Source organism: Apaloderma vittatum, unplaced genomic scaffold (assembly GCF_000703405.1).
Source record: "Apaloderma vittatum isolate BGI_N311 unplaced genomic scaffold, ASM70340v1 scaffold13032, whole genome shotgun sequence".
Taxonomy (NCBI): domain Eukaryota; kingdom Metazoa; phylum Chordata; class Aves; order Trogoniformes; family Trogonidae; genus Apaloderma; species Apaloderma vittatum.
This window is the reverse complement of record NW_009703140.1, coordinates 16,391-38,943: the sequence shown is the minus strand read 5'-3', so window position 1 is coordinate 38,943 and position 22,553 is coordinate 16,391. Positions and strand designations below refer to the sequence as shown.

At 39.0% G+C, this 22,553-nt stretch overlaps 2 protein-coding genes across 2 annotated transcripts in view; one reads left to right on the top strand and one right to left on the bottom strand.

Annotated features, from left to right (window-relative positions):
* Positions 1-356: 356 nt before the first annotated feature.
* LOC104267720 (chromosome unknown open reading frame, human C12orf45) lies at positions 357-4,000 on the top strand (the record flags this gene model as incomplete). Its single annotated transcript, XM_009864527.1, has 3 exons — positions 357-443; positions 2,157-2,293; positions 3,818-4,000. Coding segments are annotated over 3 exons (407 nt in total), but the record flags the coding sequence as incomplete, so codon positions are not given.
* Positions 4,001-6,197: 2,197 nt separating this feature from the next.
* ALDH1L2 (aldehyde dehydrogenase 1 family, member L2) overlaps positions 6,198-22,553 on the bottom strand; it is a gene marked incomplete at its 5' end in the record, with an annotated part of 28,560 nt that continues 12,204 nt past the window's right edge. The window contains 14 exons of the mRNA XM_009864526.1: positions 6,198-6,326; positions 7,348-7,547; positions 8,721-8,826; positions 9,594-9,759; positions 12,020-12,118; positions 13,601-13,697; positions 13,938-14,031; positions 15,108-15,195; positions 15,562-15,667; positions 15,781-15,851; positions 16,557-16,707; positions 19,567-19,694; positions 20,819-20,938; positions 21,670-21,817. Coding sequence (XP_009862828.1) covers positions 6,271-6,326; positions 7,348-7,547; positions 8,721-8,826; positions 9,594-9,759; positions 12,020-12,118; positions 13,601-13,697; positions 13,938-14,031; positions 15,108-15,195; positions 15,562-15,667; positions 15,781-15,851; positions 16,557-16,707; positions 19,567-19,694; positions 20,819-20,938; positions 21,670-21,817 — 1,630 coding nt within the window. The remainder of the gene's footprint in view (positions 6,327-7,347; positions 7,548-8,720; positions 8,827-9,593; positions 9,760-12,019; positions 12,119-13,600; positions 13,698-13,937; positions 14,032-15,107; positions 15,196-15,561; positions 15,668-15,780; positions 15,852-16,556; positions 16,708-19,566; positions 19,695-20,818; positions 20,939-21,669; positions 21,818-22,553) is intronic.

Below are 22,553 nucleotides of genomic sequence, written 5' to 3'. Positions count from 1 at the left end.
TATCTTCCTTGTCAGTCCTTTTGGTATCTGATTATGACTCTGCTGCCCTGAATTTGTCTAATTCCTTGTTGAATCTGCTGCTCCATCTGCCTTCACAACCTCTTGTGGTTGGAAGCTCTAGACATTAACTGCCTACTACCTGTAGAGCTGCTGAAATGGCCGTCCTAAACAGACATCAAGAAACAGTACTAGCAGGAAAGCAGAGTGGAATTCCAGAAGGCAGAGACAGTTGAATCCTCAGGTTTAGTGTTGTTGTAGAAAGGTGGAAAAGTAGCAGCATGAAGAGAGCCTCACAGTTAAAATACGACATTTGAAGCTGACACAGGTAAACATTCAAATGCTTGGGTTTTTTTCAGGGCTAGAAGAAACTTTGTTGATTAGTTCAAAGTGTAGCAGCAAGAAGGCCACGACTCTACAGACGGTTAAGATGCCAAGGAGTAATGGTAAGTAGGGCTTTGTTGTTGGAATACTGACAAGCCATAGGTAACATCTTTGACATAACTTTTGCTTTCCTTGCGTTTGTAAAGGGAAAAGCTCTTGTGTTCTGTTTCTGCTGGTGCAAGGTCCTCCGCTGCAGTTGCATATCCCATAGGTTGATGCTGTAACTGCTGTTTTGGCACACCTGGGTGTTGCGATGGTAGGCGTTACAACTCCGAGTTTTAGGGACTTAGTTCTTCTTGCAAAAATACTCCTGCTGTCTGCAGATAGTGAATTCACCAGGTTGCACCTTTCATCTGTTCTGTCAGGTGCTTTCAAACCGATGCAACTTCTGTATGTCACTTTCAGAACTTTATTTTTAAAAAATATGCTGTCAAAATTATTAAGCCAGGTCATAGAACCATTCACTCATCGCAAATTAATTTGAATGCATTAAGAGAACTTTCAACAGCTTTTAACAGCTGTTAAAACTATTTAAAATTTTTTAAAACTTGTAACAAAGGTTGCTAGGTTCCTTCTTTTTCGGTGAAAGCTGCCTATAGATTGCTAGTGTTCTCTTCAGTGTAACTCCATGCATAAGAAAACATAGTGTATAAACTTAGGAAAAGCAGTGTAATTTCGAGAATATTTTTCTTCATGAAAATATACCCAAGTTCTTCAGTCTCAGGTTATTCTTTTACAGTATACAGTTGCTTGTTTGCTTCTTTTTTTTTTCTGATCTGGGCTTCTTGTCTGTTTTCAGAAGTGATTTTCTGTATAAAATATTTCGTGTATAGAAGCATTTAATTTGAAATGGACTCCTGTTACATTATTGTATTTTTATTTTGTGATTGAGCTGAGATTTTATTAAGAAGTAATAGAAAGACCCAATTTGTTAGATCGAGTTCTCTCTTGGATAAAAGTCTCTACAGAGATGATGATGTTTCACAGGTAGATAATAACTGTTAGACTTCAGCGGAGCTCACTCAGAATTGTACCTTTTACTTCGTGGAGAATCAAGAGTAGTAATTGACTCATCTGCATTTGTGGAACAAAGATTATTGGAAGAAACTCTGGAAGCAGGTGGAGATATTCACTTCCTTCATGGAAGGGAACGGATGTGATTCTCCTAATGACACTGATAATCTTAAAATTATTGGGAGGTCCCACTGAACTTAGAGGGATGTTTTCTGTAGAGGATAAGTGCTTTATATGTCAACCTAAAGCATTCATCTTAATTTCAGAGCCTCTTTTAGTAATTATGTTGAATGTCTCTTTAGTGTAGCGTGACATCTGTGACATCTGTTCTATGGCTCATTATTCCAACTTCTTTGAGTCCTTCAGTCTCACTTTAATAGGGAAGAAAGGAGGAGATATTTCTGTTGCAGATAATGCTGATTTGGAAGTGTCTCAAGATGGCACTCAATATGTATTTAAAACCATGACGTTTAGAAGAAAGTTTTCTGTAGTCACATTTTGTTTGAAGAATCGGAATGGAGTTAGTGAAGGGGTTTCCTCCCAGACCACACGCTGACCAACAGATTTGATACCTTTTTGCCGCGTGTGTCTCAGGGAATTGCGTGCTGTCATAAATTCTCCTCCTAAAACATCTTGAATATGGTAGACAGCTGGAAACTACAGTTGAAGTGGAATCTGTTTAAAGGCTTAGATTCTGAGGTACAAATGTATAAATCAGTGTGCCTCTGTGTATATACATGTGATAATTATTTCTTTTTCAGTTTTAGACCGAGTACAGAGCTTTTTACCACAGATGGCCCATGCAAATGATGAGTTAAGAAGAAAAATGGTAGCAGCACCAGCTCATCAGTTTGATATTGAAAATCTAGACAGTGCAACAGATAAAGTTATAGAAATGGTAAATACTTACTCTACTTCTAATTTTATAACGTAAATTGAAAGAATTCTCTGATCTTAGAATGAGCTAATTTGATAGATAAGTCTAAGTCTTTACTATGCTTATTTGGTTAAAGTTTACTACTTGGTTTGCAAACTTGCAGAATGTAATGACTGGAGATGAAGTAGTTTAAGGCCAGAGTAAGACATACTTTTGAATTGGCACCTCTGAATCAAGATTCACAAATTTTATTTTAAATGTCTCCTGGGTAATTTGGTTTAGAAACTGGACAATGTAAGGCATAGCGGAAGCCTTTAGTGTAAGAGAAGTAACTGGCTTCAGCTGCGCCTTGTAGGTATTTTTAGGACTGGCTGTAGATCTTGGGTTTAGAAAAGTTGTTAGTGTTGTTGTGATCCTTTATGGCTGGTATTTGTCTATTTATTTACATTCAGGTCAGTATTCTCTTTCTGGTTTTAACTGAAGCGCTGCAGCCACACACTCCTGTAAGAAAATTTTAACATGAAGGTGATGCGAGGTGTGTGTGTCGCAGTCAAGCGCCTTCTGGGCTGCAGACCCACGAGATAAAAGGCAGAAGTAAGGCAGCCTGGGGTTTGAGGCGTGACCTGTCAAAATAGTTCATTAGCCACTGGTTGGACTCAGAGTTTTTGTAGGTTATAGCCCACCTACATGGAAGTTGTCCCATGCTGGTACATGCTGGAGAATTCCAAATAATTAGTGAGAAAACAAAGTAGGTCACGAAAATTGTTTCGTTTGGTATGCTGAAGTGGAATGGGCAGCTTGGACAGGATTTTTAAAAGAATTTTCATGTGGCAGTGTCTGAGAAGTGTCTTGGATTTATAATAAAAAGCCAGGAGACCTCATGATTAATAGTGTGATGCTGTTTTCAAATCACTGAAGAAGTTTATTTGCATCTCGGATTCCTGTATATTGCCTTGCAGCACACAGGAAGATTTTGAGGTGACGATTATCAGTTTAAGACAGATGTTTTTAGACCTCAGAACAGACTTCAGAAATCATGGCTCTGCATATGGAAATATATGATCACTTTTACTTCTAAAAATATCCTGGTGGCTTAAATTGCTTGCTATTTTGCAGTAGTTGTAGTGCCATGAATGCTACTACGTTGTAAGATAGGAACTTTGTCAATAAATGCATATACAAATATGTTTGTGTATATATTGTTACCTCTTGTACATTGAATGGTTTCATTTGAATTCTTTACTGAAAATTAGTTTTGATGCTTCCTGTTTGGCAGTTTAAACATCTGATTCAGACTAAGTTCAGCTATAAACTCATTTCTGTCTTTGATAATGATATTAAAATGGCCTTATATTTGCTATTACATTTAGAATTTAAATATTTAGGAATCTGAGGTATTTGTTATAATCCTAGGAGAACTAAAAAGTCTTTCTAATGGTGTCTTTTTCTTGTGAAGTAGTTTTATATGTTTGCTTTATGTTTCACGCAAATGATAGAAGTGGTATAGAAATGTATAATGTGTTAACTAAGGTCTTTTTTTTTCAGAACGTGGCTGTAGTTGAACTGAGTGATTCTGATACAGATGAAGAGATCCTAACTTCAGAAGATGACTCGGAATCTGAAGATGACTGTATAACTGAGGAAGTGACAATAGACAACATTAAGTTTCCTAAACCAAAGGGAGAAAAGGGCAAAATAGAAATTTTGGACAGCAAAGTGAATGAGTAAATAATTTTTATTTTACTTTAAAAAAACCAAAAACAAACCACAACCGAAACCGCAGATTGTGTTTTCTTACTTTGAAGACTTGGCCCCTAAAACTGCCTTGTTTCCCAATGTAGCATACCTAAGGATCATGTGAAATGATACCGTTTACATGGTGGAGAATTCAGGATCCGCTCAGGACTGAGGCAGGCTGGATTTCTGAAGAATTAAGTATGGTTTTATTCATCAAACAACATGGAAGTGAACTTCACAGTAGGTTAGACTAAGAGAACAGACAGAATTTGGGGCACTAGTTACATTAAAATTTGTGTTCTGTTGCTTTGTCGAAGAAAGATTTTTGTAGTGTGCTGGAAAAAGTTTTTGCTCCAAGGGCAGAAAAGGGTTAACTAGGGAAAAAAGTTTTGGTTTTATATTCCCTGTCCCATGAAGTGTTATGTACAATGCCTTCAATATTAAACATTATCTTAAAGTACATTAGAGGTTTGTCTACCTTACATTCCTGACAGTAACTTTGGTGACCAAAGCTGTGGGGTCATTTCAAGGTTGTCCCTTGAGAGGGAGTTCAGCGAGGAATGACTGCCCCTCTCTGCCTGCACTGAGCTCCGTGTCACCACGGGTAGGTCGGCAGCTCCTGTCTGGAACGTTTGTGGCTGTGGTGTGGATACCTTCAGCATTTCAACGGTCACGCCTGCCTCTGTGGTGCTCCCATTGCTTGAAGCTATGCAAGAAAACTTCTCCCACTTCTCCCTGCCACGTTTCTGTCCCCTCCATTTTGTTAACAACTGCCACCACCAGAAGAACAAAGAGGTGGATTTTCAGCTGGCCTGCACTTGGGTTAGCTTGAAACAATTGTGCAGCCAAAATCAGCGAAAGTATGTCTTGTTCGTACTTATCTCAGATTGATCAAACACAGTGATTTGGGCTGTTGCATTTACTTCATAGATCAGGTTGCATTTCAGAAGTATCATGCTCCTGCATGTCATCATTTGTTTCTTAAAGGAACTTTGTATGTTCTACACCATTAAAGTAAAATTTCCTATATTGTATTTGTACAAATACTAAACTCGATGTCATGAGTTGAAACCTGCAGTTATTTACAGAATTTATTTTTAATCTGTTTCTTAAATCTGTAGTTTTAGTACCTGCTTCTGTAATGTTTGTGATAAGAAATAATAAGGATCCTGGTCGTTGACAATGCAGTTTCTTAAAAACAGAATTGGGGCATGATTTACTGGGGTTAACTAATGAAAATACAAAATATTTTAGAGAGTGGGAAGGATGGGAATCAAAGCATGGGACTGCTATTTTCAGTAGTGGCCCACAGGTCAGATTGAGCTTTGGGTGGAGCTGCCACACTGAAGAAGAGCGAGCGGTCTGAAGTGGGCTTAGTTTGCTAGATAAGGTCTCAGTCTATGGATAACTTCCCTTCAAACTGCAGAAAGTTTGAAAGGCATCATCTTAACATGGTCATTTTAACAAGGGATTTTCCCGTAGATGTAAAAAAAAAAAAGGTATGAAATACAAAGTAAGGATCGCCATGTATAAACCAGTGATAACAGTCCATGCACACAGACACAAAAAGTGATTTTAATCTGTTGATGTAACCACCTTTCAGATTGCAGGCAGATCACACATTCCATATCAACAAAAAGATAGAAAATATTTTCAGTAACTTTAGCTTGATATGCATAGTTTAACACCAATGTTGAACTCTGTATGTACTATACAAAGATCATAGTAAGTGCACTTCCTTGCATTGATTTACTGCTTATGGCACAAAGGTTTTCTGTACTGCTGAAGATTCACCAGAGCAGAACGTTTAATTGCTACTGTAAATCTTGAACTGGGTTATAGCAAAACGGCGTAACTGGTATATTTTAGTTCAACTTTAAGAGAAGCCTAATGACTAAGGATTTGAAATGATCCTGTAAATACTGTGTTCACACAAGTAAGAAGGAGGCATGTGAGAACTCGTTCTTAAGTTGTACTTAAAAAAATGAATCATGTTCATGGGGTTTTTTGGGAGGGATTGTGCTACCAACTGCTGCTGCATAATTTAAACAACTTCAGGTTAATTCCCAAATGCTTTTATCTGTCACTGAGACTAAAATTTAGACTTGATTTAGAAACTTATCCATGAAATGGGTATTTTGGTTTTGTTGGGGTTTTTTTCAGTCGCAGACAGCATATCCTGGGCATGGTATTAAGTGCTTCATGGAGGCATTAATATTCAAGCTCTGCTGAAAGTTTACTTTCTGAGTGAGGCTGTTACTTTAGTATTCCACAGTGATAGCCTTGGTTCTGAGATATTCATGAAGAGCTTCTTCACCTGTACAAGCACAATATTCACCAGTTAGAACAGCAGCTAGATGAGATGTTGTCAGAGACGTTAAGTTTTATTAAGGAAATATTTTAAAATGCTTTAGCCAATATTTCAGGCATTATGGAACAGTGAAAACTGAACAACTTGCCCTCCCACTGAGCTTCACAGAACTGGTTTGACAAGAAGAGGTCAAACCCCGGAGATGTCAAAAGAAAAAGGAGCTGCAATTTAACAAGCAGCCACCTGGGTGGAACTGAAGCAGGGTCAGTCTCTAGATGGAAATTGTGGGCTCACGATTGAATTTACTAACTTTGGTTTGCCTGTGTTGAATTTTCTAGGTAAAGAAGCTGTGTAAAGACCTGTAATAATTTCTTTCTCAATATTATCACTTATTTTGGTTTCAGGAAATGTCTGATACTTGCTAGAGATTCTGTTGTGTCACATTTCTTTTTCTTTCATTTTTATTTGCTATGAGGCTTGATCTGTCCAAGACTCATAAAGTTTCTTTGACAGACTAGACTTCACTTTTTAAAAAATTGATTTTGAAAAGAAAACCTTTTTTATGCTTTTCACTGTGGATGCTGGCAAATTTTGATGACATTTTAAGGCATAAAAAAAGCTTCCTGTGCGCTTACAAGTTTAGAGGAGAAACCTGAACTAGTGCTCTTTCTAAGAAAAAGGAAATGATGTTTTGGCTGATACCATTGCTACTTGATAGCATTTTGTAGCCTGTACCCACCTCTGTACAAGCTGTAATTTGACCGCTCTGAGGGGAGTTGGAGAGGAATATCCTGTGTGCCATAGCATTATGTAGCAAATGTACAAGAAGGGCTGAACTGGAGGTATTGAGGTGGGAATATTGTCAGAATGGGAGAGGAACTGGATTCCTGTAACTGGAGGGATGTAGGAGATGCAGGAAGTGCATCCGTAGGTCATGTTTTACTAAACACACTGTGCCGAGGTAAAGTGGTTTCTTCACTGATTTGAACTGTGAGATGAGAAGTGAGGGAGGGAAAGAACAACTTACCTAAATCTTTCCCAAAGCCAGACTGCTTAAATCCACCAAACGGCGCTGCCACGTCAGTTTTGTTATATGTGTTAATAAAAACGGTTCCAGCTTCTAGCTTTTCACTGATGTAGAGAGCTTTGCTTATGTCTTTTGTGAAAACTCCTGAAGCTAAGCCATATTCTGTGGTATTTGCTCGCCGCAGTACTCCATCGACATCTCTGCAAGGGAAAGAAATTGCATAATTGCAACTAGGTAAAATAAGTGTTAGCAACCTTCCACCTTCAATGTTGTTGAAGCACCTTCTCCCACGCTCTTTCTTCTCCAGATAGCTTTTTTTATAGACAATTTATTAAGGGCTAATCTGGGTGTCAGTATGACAGATCAGGGAAATTCATAGCCTTGCTCCCAACTCTCAAGGCTTGTAACCTTGCGTTTCAATGTTTAAGATCTACACTAAAAAAACATTAAAGGAAAAATGGCAGGACGCACACCGACTTTGCTCAGCTACAGCGCAACTTGGGGATCAGAGCAATACAAAAATACTTGTGAAGCAGTTTGGCAGCAGATTATGAATTGGTTTGCTAAAGGTTTGGCCCTGCTTTACAAGTTAATGGAGAGTAAGTGCTGAAACTCGGACTTCTATTGAGACACAACTTTTCAGGCCATGTCTGGAGTTCTATTTTCTATTTGCATCTCATCTCCATATAGCTTCAAAAATCCATAATAATTTAAAACTTTAAAAGCCTAAGTACAGTTTCTTATCACCATACAAAATTTATAGATGTGAAAGGTTATCTATGTGGCTGTTGCATAACTGTTACCCAACTGCAGAAAATGAAACCTGGTGGAAATAATTATATCAAATTTCTATATAGGGTTTTAATCTCATCTATGTCTAAAATAATTCCTGTGATTTGGAATAAACGCTGTTAAAACCGGAAGTCCACAAAATACTCAGAGGGATTTTAATTTGCAACAGTAATGTGCCAATGTTACACAATGTGCAGCAATGCTATGTGGTCTTTTGTGACAGGGAAAAAAAATAAACAATTCCGCTGGAAAAAATAACACATTTTGTGGTTTGATCAAGCTGTTGCAATTACCACATCACCTTCAGTGAAAATGTTTCACTGAATTAGTGTTCGGTATTATTTAAAAACTGGCACTTATAGTTGCATTCTATCCTGTCACACACTGCTAATATTAGTTCTATCAACATGGAGCATGGTACCCCCTAGTAAAAATATATTTTCTCAGAATTTAGGTGGAAGAGGATCTCAGGATTCAGACTGGTCTTACAAGATTTAACAAAATGATACTGCGTACACTATCATCTCTACACTTGGGGTGAAAATGAGAAAGTTTCTAACAGTAAACAGAGGAGAACATACCCATTTTTAAATTTAGAAATCACCATCACAGGACCAAAGGACTCTTCCTGGGCAATAAACATATGGTCTTCAACATCTGTGAAAACGGTGGGTTCCATGAAGAAACCTAAACAGAGGACAGGGAATCATTTGAACGTGGTGAAAATGCATCATGGTTTGTGTTGTCCAGGCCATCATCTCTTTTCCATACTTTGAAACTTGAAGGAGAAAATATTAAGATTGATACAAATGAAGGATGAATGGAGATGGTGTAAGCACCAGAGAAACAACAGGAAAAAAAAGGTTAAAAGAATGTCCTGTACTGATCAGAGCAACAACGTGGGCTATTCTCTGCCAGGCCAGAAGGTCTGCATGCCACAGCCTGGGTGACTGGCTCCTCAGGGGAAGACGCTGCGCTCTGGCAGCAGGAAGATGAGGTTACAGCATGTCTCAGAGCCACTGTTTTTCTTGTCCAACAAGAAGATAGACTGTAGCTGTAACCATTAAACTCAGCATCTGTATTGTCTATACAGCAAAAAACGCTTTTGATAACAATACCTCATGCAAACTCTGCTAGTAGTTTCCTCAGTCAGCCTTAATGTTAGTGTCATCTAAATGGATATAATTGCAAAAAAAGCCTCAATGCCTCACAAATGACAGGAATAAACAGGTAAAATGTTCCCATAGAGACTACATTCTGATCCACTTTCCTATGTCACTCTTCAGTGGCACAGCTTCTCTTAGTACGAGACTTGAAAGCGCTGCCCTCAAGTGGTATCTTGGACTTACCCTGTACTTTTCCTATAATATTGCTCTTCACATAACACAGCAGAGACAGTCATGATGGCTTTTGTTCAGTGTAATAGTTCAAAACACCTCTGAACATTATTTTACCTGGTCTACATACTTGTCTTCCTCCATACACTAGAGTGGCTCCTTCTTTTACTCCAGTTTCACAGTATTGCAGCAGCTTTTCCAAATGTGCCTTGTGATTTTGTGGACCGTGATCTGTAGATCTATCAAGTGGGTCACCAATTTTCATCTTTTTTATCTCTTCCACCTGTGAGTTACCCAATTAAAATGAAGTTACATAACATAGCAAATGGTTGCTAAGGTGACTAGCAATCTGGGATGCTTCATTTTTTGTTAGGGTCTAAGAAAGGGTTGGATTCTTAGAAGATGGAATCATCATGGAATCGCAGAATGGTTTGGATTGGAAGACACCTTAAGATCATCTTGTTCCACCCCTCCTGCTATGGGCAGGGACACTTCTCACTAGACCAGGTTGTCAAAGCCCCATCCAACCTGGCTCCGAACACTTCCAGGGAGGTGGCATCCCACAATTTCTAGGTGCTTCACCACCCTCACAGCAAAGAATTTCTTCCTAATATCTAATCTAAATCTACCCTCTTTCAGTTTAAAACTGTTACCCCTCATCTTTTCACTACACTCCTTGATAAAGAGTCCCTCCCCATCTTTTCTGTGAGCCCTCTTTAAGTACTGGAAGGCAGATATAAGGTCTTCCTGGAGCCTTCTCCAGGCTAAATAACCCCAACTCTCTCAGCATATCCTCGCAGGAGAGCTGTTTCAGTCCTCTGATCACCTTCATGGGACCACGAAGGCCTGCTCAAGCAGGTCCAAGTCTTTCTTTTCTTTCTTAGGCCCCAGAGCTGCACACAGTACTACAGGTCAGGTCTCACCAGAGCACAGCAGAGGGGAAGAGTCACCTCCCTTGACCTGCTGGCCACGCTTCTTTTGATGCAGCCCAGGATGTGATTAGCTTTTTAGGCTGCAAGCGCACATTGGTGCTCATATTCAGTTTTTCATCCACCAGCACCCCCAAGTCCTTCTCTGCAGGGCTGCTCTCAATTCACTCATCACCCAACCTGCATTTTTGTTTGGGATTACCCTGACCCAGGTGCAGGATCATGCCTCTGGGCTTGTTGAACTTCGTTAGGTTTGCACAGGCCCATCTCTCTTTAGCATGCCTTCTCTTCAGCGTGTAAACCACACCACACAAACGTGCTGAGGGTGCACTTGATCCCATGACTGATTCCTCCCAAGGGAGGAATGCCCTTCCCTTTTTATAATAAGGCTTTGTCTTATATTTAATAATCTCTGGTTACTTCTGAATGTTTTTGATGTTTTTATATATTAATTCTCTTCTGCTATTAAGATAGGCATGTGAAATGTTAGCTTTTACCAGTGGTAAATGAACTATGACAGTGATTTCCTGTTCTTGAGCTAAAGAAATGAAATCTTCACTGGTACCATGTGGTGACTATTGGTTTTTTAATAATGACCATGGTATTATTCTAGCTATGCTTCTAATATGCCTTTTTTTAAAGACAGCCTTCAACCACATTAACCTAAGTTCATTATTTTTTTTAATCTTTCCTAATCAAATATGAAATATCACTGAAGGTACAACATCTATTTCAAGGTCACTCATCTGTTCATTACTGATGAAATTATCTCCCTTCAGTCCCTTCCTTTTAACCCTGTAAGAGGTTCCTAAGAAGCAGCATTGCCTATTGTATGCAACAATGAGAAATTAAAGAACTGAAAATAAGAAAAAATGCAAGTGTCTATAAAATGAGTGACTCTTTGTGCCATAGTAAAAAGTATCTACTTAAATGAGAAGCTCAACATGAGCCGTCAGTGCGCACTTGCAGCCCAGAAAGCCAATTGTATCCTGGGCTGCATCAAGAGGTATGTGGCCAGCAGGTCGAGGGAGGTGATTCTCCCCCTCTGTGCCACTATTGTGAGACCTCACCTGGAGTACTGCGTCCAGTTCTGGAGCCCCTACTACAAGAAAGATATGGACGTGCTGGAGTGTGTCCAGAGAAGGGCCCCGAGGATGATCAGAGGGCTGGAGCACCTCTCCTGTGAAGACAGACTGAGAGAGTTGGGGCTGTTCAGTCTGCAGAAAAGAAGGCTCCGAGGAGACCTTATTGTGGTCTTCCAGTATCTCAAGGGGGCCTACAAGAAAGCTGGTGAGGAGCTTTTTAGGATGTCGGGTAGTGATAGGACTAGAGGGAATGGATTAAAGCTAGAGATGGATTGATTCAGATTGGATATTAGGAAAAAGTTCTTCCCCATGAGGGTGGTGAGACACTGGAACAGGTTGCCCAGAGAGGTGGTGGAAGCCCCATCCCCAGAAGTTTTTAAGGCCAGGCTGGATGGGGCTCTGAGCAGCCTGATCTAGTGGGAGATGTACCTTCTCATGGTAGGGGGGTTGGAACTAGATGATCTTTAGGGTCCCTTCCAACCCTGACAATTCTATGATTCTATGAAACTTTACTACTTGAGTATCTTACCACTTTTCTAACAAATTCATCATGGATTGATTCTTCCACAAACAGCCTGCCAGCTGCAATGCAGTTCTCTCCTTTGTTGAAATATACTGCTCCCATACCCTGATCAAGGGAAAAAAAATTAATATTTATATGCATCCTTTTGTTCAATCTCCTTTTCATTCTATTCCTTTGAGCTGCCTTCTGTGCTTGTGATCCCCGAAGCATACTCCTTTATGTAAAGAGACAGCAGCGCAACAAGCAGACTGGTCTTCTGACTGGCAACCACACTACCATGGAGACAAATGGCTGAGGATAAACCCCTTAGCATGGCTCTTCCCACTTCCATCAGCATTCCACAGAATCACCTGCTGCAGCATTGCAGAGAAGAGGGCTGGCAGCACAACCAGTCAATATAAAAACTGCGCTAATCCTCCGAGCAACACTGCTCGTGTCAAAAATTTCATGTAGCTGGGTGAACATTACCTCACTTTAATCTGCAGAGACTCCTATTTCAAGAGTGTGGATTCAGATCCCATGCAGTTTGTTCCATTTTATTTACCAAGAACTGATACCTGCTGTTGTTTTTCCAAGGGAGGTGGGGGAAGGAAGAGCAGGACAAATAGAATTCCTAAACAGTAGTCCTCTGGCAGCTGCAAAGGTCTAGGATACTGGCATTGATATGTATAACCGTAATCGTGTGCCAATATCAAGCATATGGCAAAAAACCATAGTTCCACAGTCATGTAAAGCCATCAATGCCAGATATAGCTTAGGCCACCCCTTGTGTCACCCTCTCACTTCTACAGCTGAGAACAGTGATGGGGCCAAGCAATGCACTGACTGTGAACTTTCAACTTTTATTACTTTCCACATGTACTTCCTTGTGCAGTCACTCAGACTCCTGTCCTGCCAAAAGACATTTCAAAAATGGGCAAAGTATGTAACAGTTTCTTTCTGGTAGCAGTACCGCTTATGATGATTTAGAGAATTCACAGGCTTAGCACTTTGGGTAAGGACAGTGCGGAAGACTTTTGCTTGCATCTCAGTGAGCAAACTGCATCTGCTGTCATTTTGATGAACCAGATTACCTGAGCAGGAAATAAGCCCCCTAAATCCACTGAATTTCTCATTAGCACATCTTATTTATGAACTTTGAACATATTATGGCTGGTTGGGAAAGTGGATTCTAAAGATTGATGGTGAATTAAGAAGAGCTATATGGCAAGAGAGCTCAATATGTATCTTAACTATTTTAACTCACTTTTCAGGTCTTTTTTTTTCGAGTATCAGATTTTGACAAATCGATTTTAATGTGTTAACTTGGCTAGTAAAAATATTTTCCAGCTATATTTCTTTGTTTTGCTGTATTTTCCAATGTACATTTCTTTCAGCGATCCCTGCCTTTTTGGTGGAGCATGAACAGTTTAATTGTGCTGGTATAAAGAAACAACCTGTAGAAAACCAGTCTGTTTTCTAACAGACTGCATGATATTTCACGCAAGAGATCCCTACTGCAGTTTTTGGCAAGTCAAGAAAAATACTGGAATACTGTGAGGATGTATCATAAAGGCTTTGATATATTTTACTTGGAAGTAACATTACCATTTTTACGGCTCTGTCAAGTTCACAGTCACTGAATATGATCAATGGTGATTTACCACCAAGTTCAAGAGAAACTTTCTTCAGGTTAGTGGCTGCACTGTAAAAAATATTAAAAAATCATATAAAACCAACTTTTATCTTATTTCATTATTTCCTTTGAATCATATCTAGTGAAAATGTATAAACCTGCACTTCCCAACAGTGAGTAGTTTACATAAATGTAAACAACCGCATGTAGTTACGCTTTTCTATTACTACTACATGCCCAACATAGCTAATAAGATACTTCAGAACTAGATTAAGCAGTGCTTATTTATGAATCTTTTGCTGAGCATACCTCTTCATGATCTGTTTACCAGTTGGTGTTGAACCAGTGAACCCAACTTTGCGAACATCTGGGTGTTCGGACAGGTGTTGTCCCACTAAGCCACCTATTGGGATGAGGAAAAGAGTTTAACTGGCCAGTACACAGGCAATTTTTACTACTCCAGCAGCAGCACCGTAAGACAGGAGGAGTTAACGATATGTCAGTTAAGTATCATATCACATCCTTATTTACATTTACAGCTTTATTCATGTGACTGTGAAAAATCTCTTATTAGTTAACTTGCATCACATCAGTGTCTCCAAATTCCCCTGTCTGGACTAAGGAACTTCCTTTCTAATATTTCACTGTAAGTGGAATAATCTAATTTGTAACAGAGCCTGCCCCATACAGTTGCTTTGTCACTTTTCTTCCTTAGGGGAAACAGAAAAATGATGACAACAGGTGTGGACCATGACTTACCAATATGCATCTTACCAGCTCTCATGGGTTTGAGCCTAGTGATGTTTTTGGTAGCAGAGGTGCTATGGGTTGTATTTATTAGTGTATTTCTCTCACTGTCCTACTCTGATCCAGTTGATAACTGGTAGTGGTAAATTAAATTTGTTTTCTCCTCAAGTCTATTTTGTTTTTTGTCCATGACCGTAAGTGGTGAATAAACCCTCCTTGTCATAATCTCAGTCCTTGAGATTTTTTGTTGAATTTTTTCCCTCCCCATTCCCTGTGGGAGGAGGAGTAAGCAAGTAGCCACATAATTCCTTTGTTGCCAGCTCGGGCAGCTCACTCAAACCATGACACCAGCTTGCTCTAGGTCTCATGGTCACATTTAAATACTTCCAAGTGATTATAAGATTAGGAGAAAAAATGAAGTTTTACAGTCAAATGAAATAACGTTTCTCTGCAATACACTCTTTTTCAGAGTGTTTATGATTTTTGTGTGAACTTGTGAAGGGTGTAGCTGTCAGCTCTAGTAGTAATGCTAGAGCCAGGTGACATGTAGATTTTTCAAATTCTGTTCTGGAAATAGGTGAAATCGCTGTGTGACACAGAATGCAAGCCTACTACCCATGAAGTATACATTCACTTATAAGTAACACGTCTTCTAAAAGATAAAAATGCTAGGTCACCAATTTTAACATGACCTACCCTTCCCCCCAAAAAAATGATTAGTTCAAGAGTTACCTGAACCAGGCAGAATATTTATAACACCCTTGGGAAATCCAGCTTTAGCTGAGAGTTCTGCAAACTTCAGGGAAGTCAGAGGTGTGACCTAAGTGAAAACATTTAGATTAGATCTCCTATTTAAATTAAATATGTAATGATATCTTTTCATTCAATACATCCTAATTTTTATATGATATTCATCATATTACAGTATTGACAAAAGCTTCCCATGGAAAATAATTCATTTTTGAAAATAAGAGTGGCATCAGAGCAGAACTGGAGACGATCAGCACCTTCTATCATTATGACAATTTATATTATTATATAAGCACTTTAAAATGTATGATATCATCAACCTACAAATACATATGACAAGGCCAGCCTATGGGTGAAATCCACTAGATTGCCTGAATTATTTTGCCTGAACAAAGCAGAGGACCTGAGCCATCTGTACGTTCCTACTTGTTTTTACCTGAGCTGGCTTGAGTACAAGTGTGTTGCCTGCAGCCAAGCACGCTGCACTCTTCCATGCGAGCATCATCAGTGGGTAATTCCAGGGGATAACAATTGCACAGACACTTAACGTAGGGAAAAATAGGGAAGATTACATTTTTAGTGACAGTTATGACAGCTTTTGAATGGATTTTCTGAATATCAAGGTTGTTGCTAAGAAGTAAAACGTGATACTTACCCTATTGGTTCTTTCTTGGTGAATGTTAGATTATGGTTTGGCCGGGCCTGGTTAATTGGAATTGTAGCACCCTAAAAGACAGAAGAGGAACAAATCTTGGTAGTGTTTAATAATTTATTTATTTTTTCAAATATATTTGTCCTGTAAGTATATTTAGGAAAGCCGCAGAGTAGGCTTCCAAACCAGAAGAATTTTTGCATCAGAGAAAGGGGTAGGCATGCTTCTACTGTATGATTTCCTACTATGGATACCATAGTCAAATCCTAATTTTCAGTTGGATGTAATAAAAGCATAGATTAAAAAAATAAGAAAGAACATAAAGTGAGGATCAAAAAAACCCATCAGAATGATATTCTTGATTGTGGATCTTAAAGATTCCGGAGGAAATGCTGTTGAACCTGTGCCACGTGCTATGTCTTCAAGCAAACTCACCAGCCTTCATCAGAATATAACATAGCATGTCAGTCTCCGTTACGATGATCACAATAACATTCTGCTCCATGAATAATCAAGAGCTGACTAACCATAATAACCCACTGTGACACCTCAATTGATTTCTTAGATATTTAGAGTCACATTCTAAATTGATGTTCTCCAGTTGGAAACAGACTGAGCTTTTGTATAGCCAGGGAGACCCATTTCAGGTAAAATTCAAATTTTGCTGTATTTTTTTCATCCCTTGATTCCATTCGCAAACATTGTTTTTCCGCATTGTGTCAATAAAAATAGTGTAGAGAAGCACTGCCATTGATTATTTCCTTTACATAGGCACTTGCCTGAATTTTGTCACACCATCCAGCAAAGTATCTGAATGTTTGCACAGACATTCCAACATGGGTCTTCAAAGCTAACGTGTAGACAGCTCCTGAGTCAATAGACTCTATTGTTGCTAACTCCTCTTGATGTTCTTCCATCAGGTCTGCAAGTCTGCAGGTAAAAATATTACAAATCCACATCAAAGAGAAGTGACATCTAACCACTGACAGCATAAAATGATATTTGGTTTGGAAAAGAACTGTAATTAAAACTGCATTCTCACTGAATTTAGAGTTGGAGCACTGGAGCCACAGTAAGAGCTTGAACAATTGCCCCTAAAAGTCTATGATTCTATGATTCTAATGCATGCCTAACATTTTCTATTAATGACTCCTTAAGACAAAGCAGGAGAGCTATGGGCTTTAATGGTTCACACTTTTCCTCCAGTTCAGTACTCAAAAACTCTAGTTTTAACAGAGAGCAGAGAAAAAGGGACCTTGTTTGAATTAAGGTGGACTAGAGAGATACTTCATTCGTATCAGGGATGGTTTGCAACATGAGCATTCTGGTATAGCTATCCTAGAGAGCCAGTAGCCGAAGCAGAGAAGAGTTTAATCCAGGAATAATCTATGCAGTGTGGGGGAGTTACTTTTTCCATATGATTAACACAGTTAAGCTTGCAAATCTGTGTTGTAAAACACAGACTTTAAAACTTTCTCTTCAAAGCAAGTTAACTCGGGTTCTCAAGCACCCTATGTTCCTAATACAAATTAAACTCAAGTTTGTACATGCTTTGAATCCGCGCATACTTGTGAAAAAATTAAGTGACTGACCATATTTAATTTTAATATGAGTTCTCACTTGTCCATTTTCTGTTGTGATGATTACTCCACTTGTTTACAGTCCTGCAGGCGTTCTGCAAAGGTCTGGTCACATACTTGATGAGACACACAGAATTTCTAGGTTTGCCTACATTCTCTTTTGCTAAGAGGTCTGCAGTGTCTTGTAAAACGTGGCATTTTTTAATACTTTTTAATTTCTAATTACATTTATTTGATCCACATAGGGAGAGCAATTAACATCTGAAGCATTCAACAAAGTAAAAATTACAGCTATATTAATGTGATGACAAATGATCTGCTGCATATTCTACAGTGGACAAAGATCCACATTTCCCAAGTGCAGCATTCCACTTTCCTATGCTCCTCTTCTTCAGCTGCCAGAGCACAGACATGAATGGATTCCCTACTCTTTGCTGTCTCTCTAGGCTAAGCCCAGCCTTATGAGGACAGCATCAACTTCTGGCTGCATATTGCAATGCTCTGAACCATCTGGACCTTCAGTTCCCAAATCCTCCCAGAAGTTATGCAGAGCAGTGTGCAGCAATAAAAGGGAGGGCAGTTACCTACCCCTGCACCCAACCAAACTGCCAGACTGTCTTGCCATCCCAATACATAGTCTGCTACCACCCTGCAGCTGCTCACTGTGTAGCTGATCCTTCTTCTGCTGTCTCTTCTGATGTCCAGGGCCAGCCTCCTGGTACAGCCCAAGAAAGGCTTAGTAAAGCAGCGGTTATGAGCACAGTATTGAAGATCATATTTTTTGAAGGTGAGAAAAATTCCTTCTCTTCCCTGTAGATAAATATACAGTCTCCTCAGCACAGTTGAGTTGGCCATGACACCCAATAGTAATGCTGATGAGGCTGCAGACCATACCCTGCAGAATAAAGGTGTTTGATACACAGGACCTACTCCTTCATGAGTTCCTCAGGGGAGGAAGTTTCGGCTCTTTTCAAGTCTCTAACTTCTTTAAAGCCACATGCTATGGCAAGCACAGTAACTAAACTCTCCACCTACTGAATAGGAACAGAATTTACTTAGTATATCTCCTCTGTGCTGATGATTGATTTTCCATCATCACACTAGCTAGATGTGGGCCTGTAACAATCAGGAGTAGCCATCTGCTTCTTTACTTATCTCTACTCTACTTAATCATTTTTATGTCCAGGAAAAGAAAGTCTCCCCATGTATCTCCACAAAAGAGCCTTTCTTTGTAGGGAAGCTCTAGTCATCCCAAGTCTGCAAGACTGTTTTCCCTGCACTTGCCATAAGGAGCATTAAGCTGCATATGGAGAGTCCATAGTTACTCGGCTTTCATTAGCTGCCTCCAGCACTGCCCTCACAATACACAGCTAGCATCATCATCCTTCCCAGATCATCTCTTGGCCTTCAGGGATCAGAAATCAGCACTAAAACACCATTCACTCAGCATAACCTCCATTTATCTCCTGAAACAATAACAATGGAGCCAAAAGAAAGAACTTGGCATTATCTAGGGTTTATACTGTGAAACAGATACAAGTAAGAAATACTGAGCTAGAAGTGTCACGGATAAATGTGAGATTCAGCTTAGAGTGTTTCTACACAGGACGATTCTTCCACAACTGACCATATCGCATCTCCTAGAGTGGATCTTCAGCCAGCAAAGAATTATGCTGGGATGTGATCCTGGAAAATCAGTTACAGTATATTTCAAAATTGGTGGCAATGTGGCTTTACACTTACTCTGTGGAGCACAGATGCATGCAGACTTAGCAAGGTCAAAAGTCTCTGCCTGCCTACCCCAGGTGGAACCTGCCAGTAAAACTTAGATTCATTTATACAGAAGTACTTGGACTATAATAGGAAATTTTCAATCCTTACAACAAAAAGCATATAGATTAAACAAAATCATCATGTGTTTAAAAGATGTTTTCCTCAAATTCTTTGTTTCCATTCATAAACATTTTTTTAAAATACAGTAGCAGCGAGAGATCACCAGATTTTTCTCTGCCACAAGAAAGGTTAGCCAATTAAGACTTGAGGCTGGTAAATTGAAGTAAATTAGGGGATGAAAAGATGGCTAGTCTGGTTTCTTTGACAGTGGAATTGTGAATATCCATCATATTCAGAAAATGTATGCAACAATTCTTCAGAGGAAAAAAACAGTAAGATTTAAGAAAACAAAACAAACACGTTACCTTTCACATACCTGTACATGAGGCGCCCTTTTTCCCTTGCATTCATTCTTCCCCATTCACCATTCTCAAACGCCTCCTTTGCTGCTGCCACTGCCTTGTCAACATCAGCCAGCGAAGCAGATGACACACTGGCTATTATCTGTCCAAAGGTAGCATTGTATTAGCTCAGGCCAAAATGCTGGGATGCAGAGTATTACTCCTTCCTCCTAAACTTCCTGACAAGGCATAAGCAAATACTTAATATCCTCAACTGCATATGGGTGAGTTAGGCCGCAAAAAGTCCAGGAACACTTGAGGTGGTAGAATCTGGAGGACGCTGCAGGGACTCTGATTCCTAGATCTATCTTCTTCTTCATATCAAGATGCATAGTCCTACTGGATTTCACTCTGTCTTTCCAGATGTGAAATCAATGTGGTATTACAAAAGTTGGAAACCTTTACATGCGATATTATGATCCCAATGTGCTAAAATGGCAACTGCATGTTCCATTTCTTAGGAATGGAGTTTCTGTTACCGTAATGGACCATAGACACATATTTTATTATGATTGTGTTCTACAAATATACACATTGTAAATTCTAACACAGAATTGTTACAACTTCTATGCATTTCAGGAGAAGTACCAGAGTCTGACTTCTGATGACAGCAAAATTTATGGTATTAATTTCAGCAGAATTTATTTTTTTTCCAGAATTAAAAAGCACTTACATGAACATCATAATCACTACTCTTATTTATAAATCACATGAACCGCTCAACCAAGATTTCAACAGTTCAAAATCGAAGTGCAGCTGCATACATTTTCCTACTGAAGAGCTATTTTTCTTACAGGGAATTGAAATGGATGTTTAAAAGTTACTTGCTCCAAGACATCAGATTTGTTAAAAACGTACAATGAAAAATGAAGTTAATGACTGTCAGGAAATACATACAGTAACCTAAAAGAAATACTTATTTAACAACCAAACTACAGTAGTTTTTGTTTTCAAAGCTAAACAAGAATCAAATCAAAGTAAAACATAGACCTGGGTATGGAAATGACATAATACCTGAAGTGGAAGTAGGTTTTTACTGTGCAGCTTGACTGAAATGAAAAAACTGTAAAATATACAGACCAAGAAGTAAATTGAAATTTCAGATTATTTCTAGAGGTTTTTTAATGTGTACTGTGTAGTTTTGAAATTGGTAGTATTCAGTTAAGTGTTTTAATAGAAAAAGAAATTGAAATAAACTGATATTTATCATATTTAGAAATTACTCACTGATCCATCTGCTGGATTTATAGTGTCATATGTCTTTCCATCATCAGCATTTATAAATTGGCCATTTATGAAACACTGGTATGGCATATTCACAGTCATGTTGTTCACATTTTTTGAAACCTAAAAGTGAAATAAACAACAAATTAAATCCAACTTTTAATAACTAAGATTTTAATGCATCTTAACAACCTTTTGATATTTTCAGCCAACATCCAGCCACGTTTTACAATGTACAAATGGCTGTTAGGAATGGACAAAAGAGTAAAATTAAATGGAATCATACTCTCCGTGAACACCAACACCCATACTCTAAGACAGTAAAGCAGATTTCCACGTTTCTTATCATTGGATCTATACATTCAAACCAATACTAACCCCTAGTTAAGGCTGGGCGGAGTGGACTGCAATCAAATGCCTAATTCCCAAATTCAGGAAATCCTGACTTGCTTAATGACTTAAAACCACACAATTCTTCTTTCACACAGTTTTCTAACAGACTCTTCAGCAAAAAAATCTAGCATGGTTTGCCTCAGGAAAGCAAAAGGTCTCAGAAGCATCCTGCCTGAAGCATACTGGCAGGAGAGTGCAGGGGAGGTGGGAATATCTGCCCTTGTGTGAGCTACTCTACTGCATGTTTTTGTTCTCCTGGTTTCTAGTATGCTGTAAGTGACATTACATATATACTATTGTATATATATAAAAGCTGCAAAAAAAGAAAAGTCACAAAGAAGAGTTCACATGACAAAATATTTGTTTTTCCTACTGCATCTAGCAGTCTAGTAAAATGCATTGTCTATCTTCTCCCAAAACACAAGAAAGAATAACCAGTAAAGGCAAAATAAGAGTCTTACATAATCAATCACTAACTCTTCCTCTTTGTCTTCTCCTCTGAATTTTCTGACAGCCATTTGAATAAAGTCTGCAAACTTAGTGGCCATATACACATCTTCATTCTGTAGCTGAAGTCCACTATGTTTCTGTTTGATCTCTTCTAGCATTCTAAAGATTTTGAAGAAAGAATAAGTTTAATTCCAAATGAAAGAATTATTCAGATAAATGAATCAGCAGTAGGTCAAAAGGCATCAAAACTGAGCACCAGTTTGCATGCATGTGGATACATGCGTGCATTTCTCTGACAACAGTGGATGGAAGTTGCGCATTTTACTGAAATCTTTTGGTTTAACTTGGGGTGTTATGAAAAAGAAAACATCAGTTCTGGAATACTTTTTGGTAAGGTTGTGGAAATAAATGACGAATAGCTTATATTGATTTATAAAACAGTATGTGGGACTACTGTAACCAATATATGAAGGACATTCAGAGCTGTATGAGATTTGTAACTAATAAATACAATAATCAGTTTGTTAAAAAAAAAATAATCTGAAATGCTGGTCTTGTATTATGGCCTGGATGTCCAAGTTGCAAAAAGGAGGTAACTGAGGTTGCAAAAAGGAGGTAACTGAGGTGACCCAACACAGCAGAACTCAATGAGCTTGCAAGCGTGGGGTCCATTCTTTCTGTGAAAGGCTCCTCCTTCCCACTGGGGAGTTCTTTGCTCAGCTTCCCAGCCAGCCCCCTCGTCTTGAGATACCTGCCACTGCACACAGACAGGTTTGAGCATTGCCATGCTCCTCCACGTGCCTGATGTTCCTGAAGTTAAGTGGAATTGTTCAGTAGCAAGAGCACGATTATGTCAGTATCTCCTAATCTGGGGAGCAGAATCGTACCATTTTCA